Source organism: Filicampus tigris, chromosome 13, assembly GCF_054856515.1.
Source record: "Filicampus tigris isolate MCC_2025a chromosome 13, RoL_Ftig_1.0, whole genome shotgun sequence".
Lineage (NCBI taxonomy): Eukaryota > Metazoa > Chordata > Actinopteri > Syngnathiformes > Syngnathidae > Filicampus > Filicampus tigris.
In genome coordinates this window covers 12,511,717-12,528,712 of record NC_141229.1, presented here as the reverse complement: position 1 = coordinate 12,528,712, position 16,996 = coordinate 12,511,717, and the positions used below count along the sequence as shown (strand labels likewise).

General features: G+C 43.1%; 2 protein-coding genes across 3 annotated transcripts; both read right to left on the bottom strand.

The window, feature by feature from the left end:
- Positions 1-271: 271 nt before the first annotated feature.
- Positions 272-4,856, bottom strand: dnaaf2 (dynein axonemal assembly factor 2). 2 transcript variants are annotated; one of them, XM_086049542.1, is made up of 3 exons: positions 4,636-4,856; positions 2,294-4,377; positions 272-772 (listed from the first exon to the last, which is right to left on the bottom strand). In XM_086049542.1, exons 2-3 carry the CDS (start codon positions 4,283-4,285, stop codon positions 419-421), a joined length of 2,346 nt encoding a protein of 781 aa, XP_085905668.1. In that variant the 5' UTR covers positions 4,286-4,377; positions 4,636-4,856; the 3' UTR covers positions 272-418. The 2 variants fall into 2 exon arrangements, with proteins under 2 accessions (XP_085905668.1, XP_085905669.1); XM_086049543.1 differs by lacking the exon at positions 4,636-4,856 and adding an exon at positions 4,496-4,577.
- A 1,456-nt stretch (positions 4,857-6,312) lies between these two features.
- Positions 6,313-12,918, bottom strand: klf11b (Kruppel like factor 11b). Its single transcript, XM_086048624.1, has 4 exons — positions 12,688-12,918; positions 11,761-12,048; positions 9,543-10,407; positions 6,313-7,033 (listed from the first exon to the last, which is right to left on the bottom strand). Exons 1-4 carry the CDS (start codon positions 12,724-12,726, stop codon positions 6,732-6,734), a joined length of 1,494 nt encoding a protein of 497 aa, XP_085904750.1. The 5' UTR covers positions 12,727-12,918; the 3' UTR covers positions 6,313-6,731.
- Positions 12,919-16,996: the final 4,078 nt, after the last annotated feature.

Genomic DNA, 16,996 nt, shown 5'->3' with positions numbered 1-16,996 from the left:
AAATATACATACCTGCATATGTAAAAAAAATAAAGCCTACTGCCTGAAATGAAGCAGTTTTTATTATTTGAAAATTGCATTCTACTTCATTGTGATGTCATCTCAATTTTATTCATTGTTCAGCCCTAAGGCAGACCATTAACAAAATGAAACAATTTGAATATAATTTTACCCCTTCCACACTTACAAAATGTTTAAAAACTTTTTTTTTTAGGTATTCCTTAAACACCTGTTGTCACTCATACAACTCTTCCAATAACAGACAAGAGTGTTTGCTTCAAGCCGTTTATTTGTCACTTCCTGTTGGAGATTTATCTAAAACTGACACAGTTGATAGCGAAAGTCTACAAACTCCTGTTCGGATGCCAGGTTTTTGTGATACAAAAAATGTGTTGAACAATCTAGCAATTCTTCAGTCTCAGTCAAGTTCATACATGAGCGAGTTCTGGAAGAGGAATCCCGCTGATGTGGCGTGATCATTGAACACGGTCACGTTTCCGTCTTGGTCAATTTCCCTCAGTGAAACAGGCGGCGGCTTCTCTTCTGGTTCTGGTTTTTGGATGAGCTCCTTTTCCGGCCGATCCTCCTCTTCCTTCATCCTCACCTCATCCTTTGTCGAGATTTGGGTGCTTTCCTCAGGTATGTGGCTGGCTTTGTCGCCTCCTCCCATGTAAGAAGCTTCCTCCGGAGTCTCGCTTGTTTCTTTGGTGTTTTTCAAGCTTATTTCTTTTGGGCGGGCTTCACCAGATGGTTTGTCCTTCTGTAGTCCCATCTAATAAAGACAAAAAAACATATTACTTTATTATTGTGGGTTTTTTTTGGACTGGGTAATTCCAGCCATATACAATGCCACTAGGTGACAGTATTGGTTTGCAAACATCTTATTGTTCCCTTCCCTAAGTTCCCTTTGTATCTGCCTGGCATCTTCAAAGGGTGAGCTGTGCTGTTGTGGGAGACACGGTGTCATCAGATCTCACACTTTAGTGGCGCCACCTGCTATTGTTATGTTTAGGAGGTGTCTTTTTGTAGGTGTGTGTGTTGTCAAAGTGGATGTTACACCCAGTGATTAATTGGACCACTGCGTCCATAAAGGCAACTGTTGGTGGTGGAAATGCTGAATCACGGTGTTCTTTCAGTTGTCAGGAATTTGTCTCATTTGTTCTTTCCATTTTCAATTGGCAGTCTAAAAATGAAATGGTTTAATGAAACACAAACAATGAAATAAAGATACCAGAGTTCTCATATTTCAGTTTAAAAAACAACAACAAAAAAACAACTGAAAATTGTGCCCCACTTTCTGATTCTAATATTTATTTGTTCAGGTTGACGTTAGCCGGAAATCGCTTTGAGCGCAGCAGTTCATGTAATGTACTATAGGCTGCATTTTGGAGTTAAAAGTAAAGAGCAATCTCACAAATAGGCTCTTTTTGAAAATATATACCTAGAAAATCTCTCTTTAAATCAGTGATTCTCAAAAATGTTTATTTATTAATTATTCAAACTTAAGAGCGTGGTTTAAAGAGGACGTCAACCCCCGAAAAACTTTTGCAATAACATGTTCTATGCACCTTCACTAGTCTAAACATGGCATTCTGATTAATGTTGCGTTTGTGGAATATGAGTTAAGCAGCAAAATTCACCCTTTTTTTAGCCACCTCAGGGGGCGGCCATTTTATCACTTCTGTCGGCGGATGACATCACAGTTGCTCAAGGCTCAGATAACGACCAATCATGGTTTAGCTTCAGAAAACAGGTGAGCTGTGATCGGTCATTACCTGAGCCCTGAGAAACTCAGAGTTTTTAAATACAATACAGCACATTTGTTCAGTTCAGTTGTATTTAACTTTTGAGGTACAATATATTTGCATTTTATCTTTTAGAGCTGTTTGCTTTCAAATACTTATTTAGGTATTTTTAAATTAAACTTATTGAACCATCATTTATCAAGTTTTTGCCTATAAAATCCTAGTGTTAATTTTTAAACTATATAATGTTGCATCAATCATAAACATAACACAAGTCATAAACATACTTCTTAGGAATAAAACCTATGCCTCCTTTTTGATGAACACTTAATGCCACTTTATTTCAATTTCACCATGGTAGTACTTGGAAAACTGTATTCTGCTCTAAAAAAAAAATACACAATTGTCCATGATATAAAATGCCTTCTGGATTAACAAATCTTTAAATCAAATCCAATTCAAATTGAAATGTGGCACTTTTCTAGTTCATTTTTCTTTGCTGAATGAAAATGAAAGGAATGAATGCCACACAGATTGTCGGGACTCACCTTAACATCCTTCTCTTCGGTCTCTGCAGCTTCTTTCATATTTTCGTTCTTCACTTGGATACTTGGCTGTAAATATGCATCTTCTCGTGCCGCAGAAATCTGAAGTGGATCAACACTTGCTGGGTTTATTTGAGTGTGTCGTCTTTCCGGTGCATCTTCATCCCTCACTTGAGTCTTACTTTTATTTTCACTGAGGTTGGACTGACTTTCTTCAAGGCACAGTACATCCTGTTCTCCACTTTCTTGTGTATCCTCCCCGCGTCTTTTCCCTGCCACCTGCTCCTCTTCCCTCACAGGACACTTACTTTCATTATCAGTGAGGTTGACCTGACTTTTTTTAACGCGAATGTCATCCTGTTCTCCAGTTTCTTTTGCGTCCTCCACCACAAGTTCTTCACATGTTCTCTTCTCCGTCAAGTGCTCCTCCTCACTAATATCGACATCTTCTTGCTGATTGCCCATCTCAGGTTTCTCAACACCATCCTCCACTTGGACTCTTGAGTCTGAACACGAGTCCACATTTTCCACACCACTAGAAGGTTGAGCGGGGAGCACAGTTGAAATCTGGAGCAGATCAAAACTTGCTGGGTTTTCTTGATTGGAATCATTTCTCTGCGGCGCATCTTCTTCTCTCGCTGGATCCTTCTTTTTGTTTTCAATGAGGTTGACCAAACCTTCTTTATTGTAAAGAACATTCTGTTCTCCATTTTCCTGTGAATTCTCTCTTCTCTTTTCTTCAGCTCCTTTTTCCTCCTCCGCAAGTTGTTGACCGTTCAACTTCTCCTCCTCACCGATATCTTCTTGCTGATGGCCCATCCCACTTTCCTCACCGTCAACACTGTCCTGGCCTTTAATCGTCTCTTCTTCAACTACTTGACTTTCTTCAGCTTCCATCTCCTGCTCCTCCGTGCCACATTCCGTCCCGTTATTACTCCAGCAAAGCTCCATCACCTCATTGGAGGGAAGGACGGGCAGCGTGACCATCAGTTGTCCTCTCTGCTTGCTGAACTTGGCTTCTCCTCGCTCCTCGTCCACTGGGTAGGACAGAGGCAGCTCCAGCCTGTAGGCGGGCGTCTCAGACTCCAGCAGCAGACTTTTCTCCTTCACTTCCAGGTTGGCGTCTGCCACCGACTTCAGCAGCGGTAGGTCGATAGTGACGATGATCTCTTTGGGCCTGGGGCTCTTTCCGGAGTCCCTGGAGCATCTGAAGTCCTGTAGGTCGATGAACGATCTGTATTTCACGGTGTAGCTTGGCTCGGTGGGCACTTTGCTTTTCTCATTCTTAATTTGGAAGCTCTTAGGTATGGGATCGTGGCTAGGTTTTGTTTTTTGTTCATCTGGGTATGGGAAGGCAAGTGGATGATCTTCAGGAGGCTTGGCTGTATATCCAGGGATGGCTTTACGGATGACACAAGGCTGAGGCGTGCCCTTGTATTTTGTGTTCATCTCCCTCACATTGTTTTTGTCCAGCGTCACTTTAAAGGCATCCTGGATTCCCTGAATGGCCGTGCTGGTCACCATTCGCATGAATTCTGCCTTTTTGTTTGCTATGTGAAGGGTGTCAGGGTGGAAAATGACATCATAGATCATGATTTTGTTCCCTTTTGGATCGGTGTCTTGCCTTCCTGGGTGCAGATTGTGAGGCAGTGACCAGCACTGCCCTCTGCGACCGTCCTCAGACACCCCCCACTTACACTCAGGCTTCCCAACTTTGTCATTAGCGCAGATGTTGATATAGCACTTCTGCTTGCGGTTCACACTGGTCCTAAGGGCCCTGAATGGCTTCGGGTGGATGAACTCTATGTTGTTTCCCCTTTCCTTCTCCAGTATAGCAATCTCCTCCTCATAGATTCTCCTATTCTCCGGATCCGCTATCTCCTGGGCGTAATCATTCAGCATCTCCCTGAATTTCTCGTCTTTAAATGCCTTTGTTAATCTCTTTATTTCATCTGTTGTCATGTTGAGCTCTTTTAGCTTTTCTCCAATCTCCATGATGAAGTAGAGCAGTCACAGAGAACCCAGGGAAATAAAATTTAAGAGGATATTATATTACCACACCTGTGAAGGTTTTGCCCTCAGATCACCTGCAACAAGAAATGAACATGTTTGCCATTAGTTAGGTATCATTATACCCCCGTCCCCAAAACTATTAGGCTATACCATAAATTATCGCGGTTTTGTTTGTTCGTTTTTTATGCTAACCTGTAAACAGCAACGAATATGTTGATGATAGAGGCTTTGATTAACTATTAATTGATCTAAAGAGAGTTACGCTCGTGACGAACAATGCTGCAAGTTTGCTAAAATGAACAATAGCTACATTCAATGTCGTTTGAACTTACCGTACATGTTTGCCGAATTTAATGCATCCGGTATGTCTTCATTCGGAATTCAGAACGTTTGCCGTTATATACTATGGAGGACCTTACACAATCAGGGTCTAATTTCTCCATTCTCCATTCTTTTCTCTAAATGTACTAGTCATGCGTGTACTGTAACCATAGCAACCAATAGATACGAAGAAGAAACATTCAATTTAAAAATGGAAATAATTGGGGTTTTTTTACCCTACAAATTCCATATATGTGCTCGTGTGTTTTGTCTACACAAAGAGGCATGAATAATATTTCTAAATTAATAGTCATTTACGTTTTTTTTTACCGCCGAACGAATCGATTGTGGGTCACGTGACCTCTCGTTTACACGTAAAACTATTGATTTAACGTACATTTATGGGACATTTTAAGCAACAATGTTCTGTTTCATTCCTGTTTTTTATTTGCTTGATTCTTTTTTCTTTTTTAACAAGAAGTTAGGGTAATGTTTCAATTAAGCCGCTAGATGTCGCTATTGACCGCGCACGTGAGGACTAACCCAACCGCAAGTAAGTCGGTCAGTAAGGCAAAGGGGCGGGTATGGAGGCAAGAGATGTGATTGGTCGCGCCCCCAACAGTTCATTTTTCTCTCTCTCTGATTGGAAGGAGGGCGCTGTTGCTAAGTCAAACCACTACCAGAAGCATAGAGGTTGTGTGAACTGCTAAGCCAATGCTGGCACACTGGATGCAAGTTGCCTTATATAAGTTATATTTTCATTACATAAAAATATCAAATTATGATAACTATATAATAGTTAGGTAACCGTAACGAGAATAAGCAGTATCGAAAATGACAGGATGTTATTACAGAATAGTGCTTGTCCTATTAGGGAAACGGAAAGTTGGAGCCTATCCTGGCTGATTTTGGGTGAGGGGATGGCGGGGGACACCCTGGACTGGTCAACAGCCACTTGCAGCAGGGAACATATAGAAAACAATAATTTACACTCGTATTCAGACAATTTAGTCTTCAATTAACCTACCATACTTGATTATGGAATATGGGAGGAAGTTGGAGTACCTGGTGGAACAGGATGCTAGCGTGAAGAACTCACAACCTCAGGCTGTGAGGCATAAATTCTATCCACTACTCAACAGTGCTGCCCCTTTTTTGTACAGTATGTCACATTTAAATCAGTGGAATCAAAGTGTCCATAATGTATCATAACGAGTTTTCAATCATCATATGTCAAGGTGAGCTTTATCAAGCAATATCTTTCGCTTTGCCCCATGTGACCAAAAGTGAATGAGATCAGTGGCGCGCAAAAAAGGAGAGAGCACACTCAACATTTTTAGTCTGCCCTGACTCATTGAGAAGTCTGGCAGCCTGGTGAATAAACAAGACATGACGTCTGTGCGTGGTCTTACGAAACCAAGCTTTTATAGCGCCGATAAACCAATCGCTGGGCCAGAAAGGAAGCTGTCCCACATTCTCTTCAGCACATTCGGGAGGATGCGCGTGCGAGCTTCAGACCAAAAAAGGGCGGCGAGGGCGAATGGTGTGACAAGCAGGAGGTGGGAAGGCACCACTCTGTGTCTTTTTTGGAAGATCGCTGACTCAACAGAGCCCACACCTTGTTTTTCCTGGATTAGATACTGGAAAAGTAATGACTCAAAGTTGAAAAGAACAACAAAGACAAAGTGAACAGTAAATGAGTCATCTTTTTAATTACAAATATGTATTAAATAATATGAAAGTTACATATAGAGGTACGCGGTAATCATAAAGGTATTATCATAGTAATGTTGATTACATATGAATATTTACATTGTTTATGTATATGTCAACACGTTCCTCAAATAGGACACGCAACAAAACATTCACATATGTGTCACAACAAATAAAAAATGTTGCAGAAGGGTGGAAAATACGAAATTCAAAGTCGTACAAAGGCTTTGGCAAAGAGTGCATCCATTAAACAAAAAGAATCCTTTTGTGTAAATGTACAAATGAGCAGTAGAGATGTAAAGGTCCAGTGCATGTATTTTTTTTTCTTTTATTCCCGTGAGTCAAGACGGCCGTATGTGCCGGGCCGCTCCCTGCATTGGTTAAGTGTCCTTGCCTACTGAGAGCCGGCAGGTACCAGCATGCTTATTGTGGCCAGGCTGGGTTTGGCGGGAGGGTTCTTGCCGGCTGCCATCTTGTTCAAGTTGCGAACGTCAGCCTGCCAGGTGGGAATTTTCTTGGTGGTCATATGGCGCCGGGCGTGTTTGGTGAGGTGATCGCTGCGCATGAATCGTCGGTCACACACGGGGCACACAAACTTCTTTTCGCCGGTGTGCGTCCGCCGGTGGCGGGAGAGCTCGTCGGACCGGGCGAACCTTTTGTCGCAGCCCTCCCAGCTGCAGCTGAACGGCTTCTCACCTACAAAAAAAAAAAACAGTTTAGCAGTCATAACACATCAATGTGTAGAGCTGTGATTCTAAAATTGTGGTATGGGTACCACAAAATCATAGCCTAAGTGCAGTTCAGTTGTATTTAACTTTTAGTTCAATATATTTGCATGTGATCTATTGTTGCTGATCTATCTATGCCAGCAACATAATGACAAGCAGGCATACAGTGAAACCCCAGCCTATTTGCAGTTCACTATTCACGGATTCTTGTTTTTTTTCCCCCCTCTGTGGAGTCTATACAGTAAAACCTCCTCCATTGCTGGTTCAAGGTTTGCGGTCCCCCAGTTAATAACTCTATTTTGGTCCAACGCTCATCTATTAGGGGTGTAATTCCGCTAATGACCACTAGACGGTGGCATACAAGTTACTTTGAGACAGTTTAATTTGAAAGAAGAACAGGTTAACAAGTTAAAGTCAACCCAAACATTTTTTACCAGAATATGTTCTATGCAGGCCTACTATTCTAAACACGGCATTCTGATTAATATTGCGTTCGTGTAATATGAGAAATCTAGCCATTTTTAGCTCATTCAGGCGGCTGCCATTTTGTCACTTCTGTCGACTGAAGATGACAGCGAAGTTGCTCAGGGCTCAGATAATGACCAATCATGGCTCAGCTTCAGAAAACAGGTGAGCCATGTTTGGTGGTTATCTGAGCCCTGAGCAACTTCGATGTCATCTTCAGTCGGCAGAAGGGACAAAATGGCCGCCCCTTGAGATGGCTAAAACCGGGTGCATTTTGCTGCTTAACTTCTTTTACACAAACGCAATATTTATCAGAATGCCGTATAGAACATATTCTGGAAAAAAAATAAGTTTGGGTTGAACTCCCCTTTAAACGCACAGCCTAGTTTTTATTGAAAATTACTGAATGCGTTGTTAGTTTGGAAAAAAAACAGGATTTGATTACTGTAAATATAGCGGGACTGGTACACTGTATAATATTTATGTGTTATCCATTGCTCTTGCACTCTGTAAATATGTTAAATGTGTTTGCATTATTTTCAAAAGTGGTTAAAAACTTTAAAAAACCAAGTGCTGTAAATACTATTAAAAAAAAACATGCCTCGGGAGTATTTAAGTTGAGTGTTTCTATATTGTGGACTTCACTTATTGCAGGGTGGTCTGGAATGTAACCCCCACAACGGAGGTTTATTGTACTCTACTATTCACTGAAAATCTCTTCTACTCTCAGCTTTTGTGCTGTCACGCTAATATTCTAAAATACACACAAGATGGCACCAAAGCACTGGCTAGTAGGAAGTAGTAATTGGTGTTTGGGACACCATCTCCCGACGGTCACAAGGTCACCCCCTGCCCCTCCGTTTGCAACCTTGGTATCATAATGGACTCTACCCTCTCATTCCAATCCCATATCAACCACATCACTAAAACATCGTTACTTTACCTCTGGAACATTGTACGCCTCTGTCCCTCCCTCTCCCATACCACAGCCGATCATTCATTCTTTCATATTACTTCCAGACTCGATTACTGCAATAGACTTCCCTCCACTCATTTCCAAAAATTGCAATATGTCCAGAATTCTGCTGCCCACCTCCACACACACCCATTCCAAGGAACATATCACCCCCCCTACACTACAACAGCTCCCCATCGAATATCGTATCCAATACAAAGTTCTTCTGTTGACCATCCATAACCTGGCCCCTCCGTATGTCTCCCAACTTCCTGCAATACCACTGTACCACCCACACCTATCGTTCTGCTGACTCCAACTTCCTCTCACCCATCACCCGCACAAAGTGCTGTACCTTGGGGGACCGAGCCTTCGCCGCCGCTGCCCCCACCCTCCGGAACTCATTCCCACGATCCATCAGGAACTAGAGACTCATTAGAAACATCAAATCGCTTCTCAAAACCCACCTGTTCAAACCGGCTTTTCTTTCATTTCTGTTGTCAGTTATCGTTTTGTTTTATTGTTGTATCTCTTTTTTTCTTGTCATTGAGTATCTGAAAAAAAACACTATATAAATCCAGATTAATATTATTATTGCTATTAGGAACTATGTTGAAGTGATGCATCTCTTTTAATGTCAGGGAGGAGCTAAGTTTAGCCTGGGTTGTTAGTGGACGTTATGGAGAGTCTTCACTGCATATGCATGGACACATGCACTTCAGGAGCATTTTTCTCAAAATCAAATCATCTGGATCGTCTGAGTTTAGGATGATAATTTGTGGTATATTTCTAATATAAACTATTGACTTTTTTTTTTTTTCAAAATTCATAGTGGGGTTAGGTCCCTTCCTCCGCAGGTTGCAACGGTTTGGTGTATTAACTTTTTAACATTTTTGTTTGGTGTGTAAAATATGTGCCTTGGCGCAATCGCGGTTGGGGAAACAACTGGTGAGATCACTCTCCTCCACTGTGAAATTCTTACAAACAGGACGTTGCGGCTGCCGCACTGAATTCCCCATCCTTGTGAGTAATCAACGACGGGCCAACAAATGCTCACCCGTGTGCGTGCGAAGATGAGCCTTGAGGTGCGAGCTTTTGAAGTACGTCTTCCTGCAGCCGGGGAAGTTGCACACGTAGTTTCTCCGGCGGGAAAAGTCCATCTTCGTGGCGGCGCCGCTGCTGCCGCCGGGCCCCGTGGGCACGTAGACGGGAGCCGGTGCCAGCGGGAGCAGTTTGGTGTTGCCCAGCGTCATGACAGTCTGGGGGCCATGAGGGGCCTGGGGGACCGAGGACTGGGGGAGGACCAGCATGACCGTGCCCTGAGGCACCGCCGAGCCCACGATGAGGGACTGCTGCACTGCGGCGGGGTTGGCGGAGGCAGGCTGGGGCAGAATGGGCGCGGAGGCGGTGCGGGCCCCGGCGGAGGACGTCTGGACTGCGCTGGGGATTAAGGCTGATATTATACCTGATTGGCCGCTAAAGGGGAACATCTGGCAGATGATTTGAGGGCTGGTGACTGGAGGCGGGGTCAGGGTCGCCTGAGCGGTGAGGCTGTTTTGAGGTTGCCTGTTAACAGGAATGGGTGCGGGGACATTGTCCAAAGAAGGCTTGGGAGGACCGGCCTCTGTTGTCGAGGGTGTGTCAGGAAGCGCAAGAAGAGGAGAAGGAGGCGTGATGCTAGGCTGCCGCTGCTGCTGCTGCTGGCGGGCCGTCGCCTTCTCTAAATTGGGGGCCACCGGAATGTGGTATTGGCACGGGGAGCTGTCCGCCGTGTGTCGGATTACGCTCGTCGCCATGGACCTGCAGGGAGGGGCGAGCGAGGGCGGGCTCTTGGCCACAGAGGAGGCAGCGCATTGCGAGGACGCGCCGCTGCTGGAGGATAAGGTCTCGGCAAAGCTGGGGCTGTGAGGCGGAGTCATACACTGTGATGAGAGCAAAGATAACAATCAGGGGAGGCCTCAACACAAGTCGTAAGAAGTTTGACAGAACAGATTTTTACGATCCTGCACGCAAAAGGAGGATTTGTCGAAAGCAATGATTTGCAACCAGTGTACCATGAGAGCTCATCAGGTGCGCTGAGGGATATCGAAAAATTCCTGAAAATTCTTAGTTGACTCAAGTATTTCACAACCTTACTTGAGCCAATTAGGTGAACTACCCCACACCACAAAGATGGTGGGTTAATTATATACCTCCTACCAGTTGTGGGAGATATATTTAACTCATTTATTGCCAAACATTTTCAAAAAAAAAAACTGAGAAAAATATAAATACATTTCTGGGATTGTATGGCTGGACTTTGAAAAGGCAAGTGAATGTGTCTATGGCAGTGAATTAGTTAATTGTTCTGCCTGCCACTATAAGTCACTGGCATAGATAATTGACCAAACATATATTATTTGAAATATATACATTTTTTAAGACTTATTAGGTGAAATTGGATGATTTCCCAAAGCTGGTTACTGGTCACTGCTCTTCCCCCAAACTTTTTCAACCCAAAATGACCCAAATCCATCCATTTTCTATCCCATCTTGACCTCCTTTGCTATCCCAGATAACTTCAGTCAAAATGTGGTGTGTACTAGATTTTACAAAGATCTGATAGGCCGGACCGCATCGGCAGATATTTCGCATTATATGCAAAATCTGTGATCTGTTGTAACGTCATTATTTGCCATTCAATCACTGACGTCATTGATTGGGTTTTACCCCTCCATTTTCCATGTAGTGGATGTTTATCAGAGTTTGGAGGAATTTTTTTTTTGTGTTTAATTGGTATCATTTTTTTCCATTGCATTTCAGTGGGCATCAATTATGTGCGAATTTTGGCTTTTCGGGGGCTGGTCCAGTCCCACTCCCTTGTGAACAGCGCGAGTCGACTTAGCAGTAAATGAACAAGTTGTTTCAATAGACTGGCAAAATTGGTACATCTTTTGATCGCATCGGTGTTCGGTTATCTTTTTTTTTTTTCTTAACTTGATGATCGTGATCGGCTCCAAAATCAGCTTTGTCTGCTGAGTAATTGATTCCACTTAAAAATGTTCCTACTTGTCTATAGAGGCCACAAGGTGGCAGCAAATGACTAGTTTTGTTTTTCTGAACGAAGCTCCTCAACTCAGTCCAAATTGTTTCCTGACACCAATATGCCACCAGAATATACAGGGGTTCACTGTATTACATCAAACGTAATCTTAAGGCTATTTATCCACCCAGAAAAAACAACCAATTATGTGTCGCGGAGTTCGGGAACACATGGTCAGTGGTGGGAATCTTACCAGAGAGGAAAGGGACACAAAGTCTTTCGAGGGCTCCGGGAGCTCGGGTGGTAGGATGGAGTCGCAAGAGTCCGAGGCCGGGGTCAGGGGTCGGGGCTTGCAGGGATTGGGCCTGTTGCCACCAACAAAGTGGCCCCAGGAGCTCATGCACACCAGCGCCTCAGCGGCCTCCAGGTCCGTGTACTCCAGACCGGGAGAGCATCTGCTGTTGCCACCGGGGACGAGCTGCTCGGTGGTGTCATGCCTCCTCCGCTTTGCGTAGGACCCGCACTGATCGGCGGACTTGTTCTGAAGGAAAGAGCGGCGTAAACGATCAATGTCTGACTCAGGTCGCATCACGGCGCGGAAATAACCGGACTGACAATGGGTAAGACTGGCTGCTCAATCACTGTTTCCTGCATCTCAACTAGGAAACCAAGTGAGAGGGTGTAGGGCTGTTGAGTGACTACACCCTGGCCCAGCATGCACTGCCCCACATTTGGAGCCAGGACACCTCCCATGGCCAAATATAGACCAAAGAGTGACGTGCTGCCCAGATGAGCCATGTGAAATCCCCATAAAGCAAGTTTGCCTCTGGAAGCTTGCTCATACCTGTTATGCCTTCTTACAGTAAATAAGCACTCTACATAGGCTTACATGCAGACACACGATCATGGAAAAAGAAAAAGTTATATGTTTGATTGACAATGCCACAAATGAAAAGTCTGAATAAAAAAAGATGACGAACTGTGCACCGAAAAAAAAGTGACGTAAGGTGCGATTTCGCGCTAAAAGGATGCTGTCATTCTTCAAAAATGACCGCACGTTGCGTCACGTTGACGGTTAAGCAAGTCATGACAATCAAACGCTCATTAACAAGTTAGGGTACAAAAATAAAGACCTCACAACGGTTAAAACAACTATAGAGGGGAAAGAAATGTGTCTTACCCCGCGAGGGTCCATTTCGATATACTTCCGGGATGGCATGCGTGAACAAAACGTTCAAATGTCACTTTTTCTTGCTGGTCAAAGCCCAGTTAAGTGAACAAAGAAACGGCGCTTCCCGGTGCCGCTGCTTGTTCTGAGGCAGGGCTGACTGAGGTTGCTTCTTTTTTTTTTCCACCACTCTCGGACTGGCTCCCTCTTTTCTCTCAGCTGTGTGAGTAAAACAGGGGGCGGAGAGAAAAAAGAAAAACAAAACTCGCAACGCGCACCGGGCGGGTGGCAACACTCGGCCAATCGCAATCGTGTGTGTGCAGCGCCTCAGCCAATCGGCGGGCAGCGTGCGCGTGGACAGTGCATGCTCAGCGGGCGGTTGGAGGAAACGGGGTGCGTGGCCGTTGGTGGGCGTGGCCTCGCGAGTCAGCAGTGTCAGAGTAAACCCGGTGAACTGCTATCCGTTAAACTAGGCGAAAGGTCGATCGAGTGTATGCTGCCTTCGTGGACTGTGGGAATTCAAAGACGTTGCACGTATAGCACAGTGTCGCACATTAAGAAAGGATAATGTCGAATTGTAAACGCAAGTGGATCGACATAATGCAATACCCGTTTTTATTTGATCAATTTTAAGTCTCCCCCCTGCGTTTTTTCTTTTTATCTTTTAGATTTTTTTGGTTTTCTTTCATTCATTTTCTATTACGTACCTTTATTTTTGGGTTGTTTTCTTTAAGTTACTATTAATTTGGGGTTCTTATTCATGCATTTGACCCTTTTTCATTTATTCTCCATCATGTATCTCTTATTTATGTTGTTTGCTTTGTTTGTTTTCTGGTAAACATATAAAACATATATATTTTCTAATCGTTTTTGTTCATTTTTAATCTGTTTTATGTATTTATTTGAGTAGAATGTTAGATCGTCAGAAGATGTTAAAAAAAATCTCAAATGTTTTTTTTTTTTGTCATGTCGTCATCAGAAGTTGAAAAAACTGACGAATCCAATATTAACACATTAAGGAGTAGAAAGTACTGATCTGTTTTTTTAATGCAGGCAGGCAAAGTAAATGACTGTATAATGTATTAAAATAGTCTTTCTTCCAAGTAACCTCAACTAAATAACATCGTTACACAATTCAAAGCTATCCCTGCGTGATATGACCACCTTATTGTACAACACGTCACGCGATTTAAATGTCAAAACGTGTATTCAGGTCAGTTACTTAAACACATGGCATGGGAAAAACACCATAGCTGTGGACAGATTATTCGGCGCAAATGATCGATTATGTTACGGGGGTGATTTAGACAGGAAACTATTTTATGCACAGCCACGTGTTTCACAACACAGCTGTTGACTCGAACGCAACGAAAATGCAGGAACTACGACACCTGCTGTTTCCGATTGTCTTTGAATGCAACATTAGCGTCGGATGAAGCGCGCGCCTGTTATTTGTTTTAAGGTGTTTGTACATCTGCTGATAGATGGTGGATTCAAAAAGAAAACGATTGTCCTTTGATTAAAAAAATCATACTTTAAAATTTGAAGAGAAATTGTTTTTATTCTTCCTTATATTTCCATTGTGGTGTACGGATCTTGTCTTTTAAAGTGAATATGATGAAATGATCTAAAATATGTATATTAATATTATATATTATGAGAACGTGTATTTTGAGGCTTTTGTTACAGATACTCCAAGGTTTTATCTGTTTTTAGAGTTGTATGTCTGCGAGAATCGAATGCTCTCCAGGATTTAGTGGCCCACAGACTTTTTCCCACCCTTACATTCAAGTGACGTGTTGCATCAATTCATGAGGCCATATCAGTGACTTGTCTCTCAGTTGCTAAACTGAAGACTGAAGACTCAATCTCAATGCACGAAAAGACCTCCAAACCTACATTCCACAACTGATAACCAAAAGCAACATAATTTCTTATCTAGATAATGAAAACATTCTTAAACGTATTTCCAATGATAGTACAAGGGGACTTTGTTTTCACAAAAATGCATATGCAAGAAGCAAATTTAGTATTGACCTACATATGACATTATATCACTGGCACTGTGCAAATGAAAGGAGCATGTGTCACAAGGCCAACTGTGAAAGAAAAAAAATCCAGCCAAGAATATCAACTGTTGAAGTTTATTTAATAAAGAAAAAATAGGCGCATTCAGTTTTGGGTCTGAATTTCATCTCAGGCCTTTCTTTGTGGATGTTTTACCTGTGCTAGTATGGATTTTCTTTGTCTTCCTCCCACAGTCCAAAAACAGAAATGCTATGTTCATTGAAGACTTAAAATTGTCCAAAGGTGTGAATAATTCTTTGTCTGTTATGTACTCTGGGATTGATTGGCTGCTAGTCCAGGGGGTACCTCACCTCTCACCCAATGTCATCTGGGAAAGGCACCAGCTCACCCGTGAACCAAATGAGGACGAGTGTCATAGAAAATGAATGAGTGGGTATTTTTTTTAATTTCCCCTTGGACTTTCCCATGTTTGAGTAGGTCACTGAAATGATAACCAATTTTCAGCATGACACAGTGCATTTTACACTACGACCACAATAAGAGACGGAAACAAACCATTTGTATCCTACTGTAAGCCTACTCTGAGGAGGCTGAAACGACAACTTGAATTGTCCAGATGTGATTGATTCAATGGCCTGGAGGAATGAGAATATTTACAGATAAGTTAACCTCCTCTCTGTCCATTTTTAAAACCCGTTTGAAGACATATTTCTATTCGTTGACTTTTGATCTGACCTGAGACTGACACATTTTCGGCTGTTTTTCCGGTGTCCATTGTATACTGTATAGTGTTTTGTGTTAAATTATTGATTTCACTTATGGCTATTTTGTTGTTCTGTGTAAAGTGCTTTGTTACAGCTGTAGCTGTTGTGAAATGTGCTATATAAATAAAATTGTATTGTATTGTATTGTACTTCATTAATTCGCACCACTGGAGGAACATCCATAGAAAATGGTCGGATATGGCTGGATAGTAGTACACTAGGGCTACAACCTACAATTATTTTACTCTGTCGATTAATCAATGAAGTACACCCTCATGCTCTTGACACAGTATCGTGAAATACTTAAATTGTCAACTGTCTCTCTTGTACTTGTAAGAAGATGAAGGCAGCAAAGGCGTGCTCACCGTTTATCCAAATTTGTCACTTCCCGTTGGTGCTCCGAGCGCTGATTTGCTAGCTAACAGCCAATCAGAGTGACCAAATGTCACGACTCACGACGCCGATTCAACATACGTAAACGCCCACCAGACGCTTCCTGATGGGTTACGACGCTACGACGGTGGTCACTACACCAATCAGACGGCGCAATCAGATGCCACGACGCTTCACGACGTCAGATTGGTGTATGTAGGCCTTGAAGATTCCATTTCTGGTTTTGTCCATAACATGTCAGAAAATAGGCAAAAATGTTGGTCATTGTTTTCTAAAGTAAAAGCAGATGTTTGCGAACGTCTTATTTTGATTCAGCACACTGCTAATCAGTCTTCTTTCATAGAGTACAAAAGAAATCTGAGAATATTTACTCTGAGAGGCTGAAATTCTGAGGATTTGGGCAATTTTAGGTCTCGGGAACGATTATCAAAAATAATTACCGATAATAAGTTTTCAATTAATCGTTGCACCTCTATAGCACACCCAATGTGATTATCATAAGGGATTAAATCCGTAAAAAAGGAAAAAAAAACATTTTCTGACCGCCCTGTTGGAATGTACACTGCTGAATTAGCGTTAGCATGCAGCAGAAGTAGGTGTGTGCTGCTTCCCACCACTGCAGACCCGTGTCTCCTTGTCTCCGTGTGTGTGTGTGTCCCATACAGTCTTAGCATGACTGTAGGGTGCAATGAGGGCAGTGTGTGGCATTGCAGAGGAACGGGAGGAGTGAGCGAGTGCATGCGGTGCAGGGTGGGGGTGGTAGAGTAGACGCGCGAAAGGCAGCCTGCTCCCGACTGCTGTTTGCGCTCCAGAGTGGGGAAGTCCGCTTCAACTTAGTTAGGGAATCTGGAGGAAAGGTTATACGGGCCCTAGTCGGGCCTCCGCACGCACACCTCCTCCCGTGTAACCCCGCCCCACCCCCCCATCCAGGAAGTCCAGGAGTCATTGAGGATATGGAAGGAGGGAAGGGGGAGTTGCCCGAGCAGGGTTAAATATACCACCCCAGGCCATATTTCACAAACAGCTCCTGCAGTTCTCTGACAGGCGACCGAAGACAACGGTTTCACTTGTACGTCATCCATGTACAGGGGGCCCTCACTTTATGATAGCCCCAACATATGCAGTTTCGAAGTTTC

What these genes read in the sequence shown, in the direction of transcription:
- dnaaf2 (XM_086049542.1), bottom strand. Translation starts at nt 4,285, where the DNA reads ATGGAGATTGGAGAAAAGCTAAAAGAGCTCAACATGACAACAGATGAA. An exon ending in CCGAAGAGAAGGATGTTAAG is followed by an intron (nt 773 to 2,293) that starts GTGAGTCCCGAC and finishes TGTCTTTATTAG; the next exon opens with ATGGGACTACAGAAGGACAA.
- klf11b (XM_086048624.1), bottom strand. Translation starts at nt 12,726, where the DNA reads ATGCCATCCCGGAAGTATATCGAAATGGACCCTCGCGGG. An exon ending in TCGAAATGGACCCTCGCGGG is followed by an intron (nt 12,049 to 12,687) that starts GTAAGACACATT and finishes TCTTTCCTTCAG; the next exon opens with AACAAGTCCGCCGATCAGTG. An exon ending in TCATCTTCGCACGCACACGG is followed by an intron (nt 7,034 to 9,542) that starts GTGAGCATTTGT and finishes TTTTTTTTGTAG; the next exon opens with GTGAGAAGCCGTTCAGCTGC.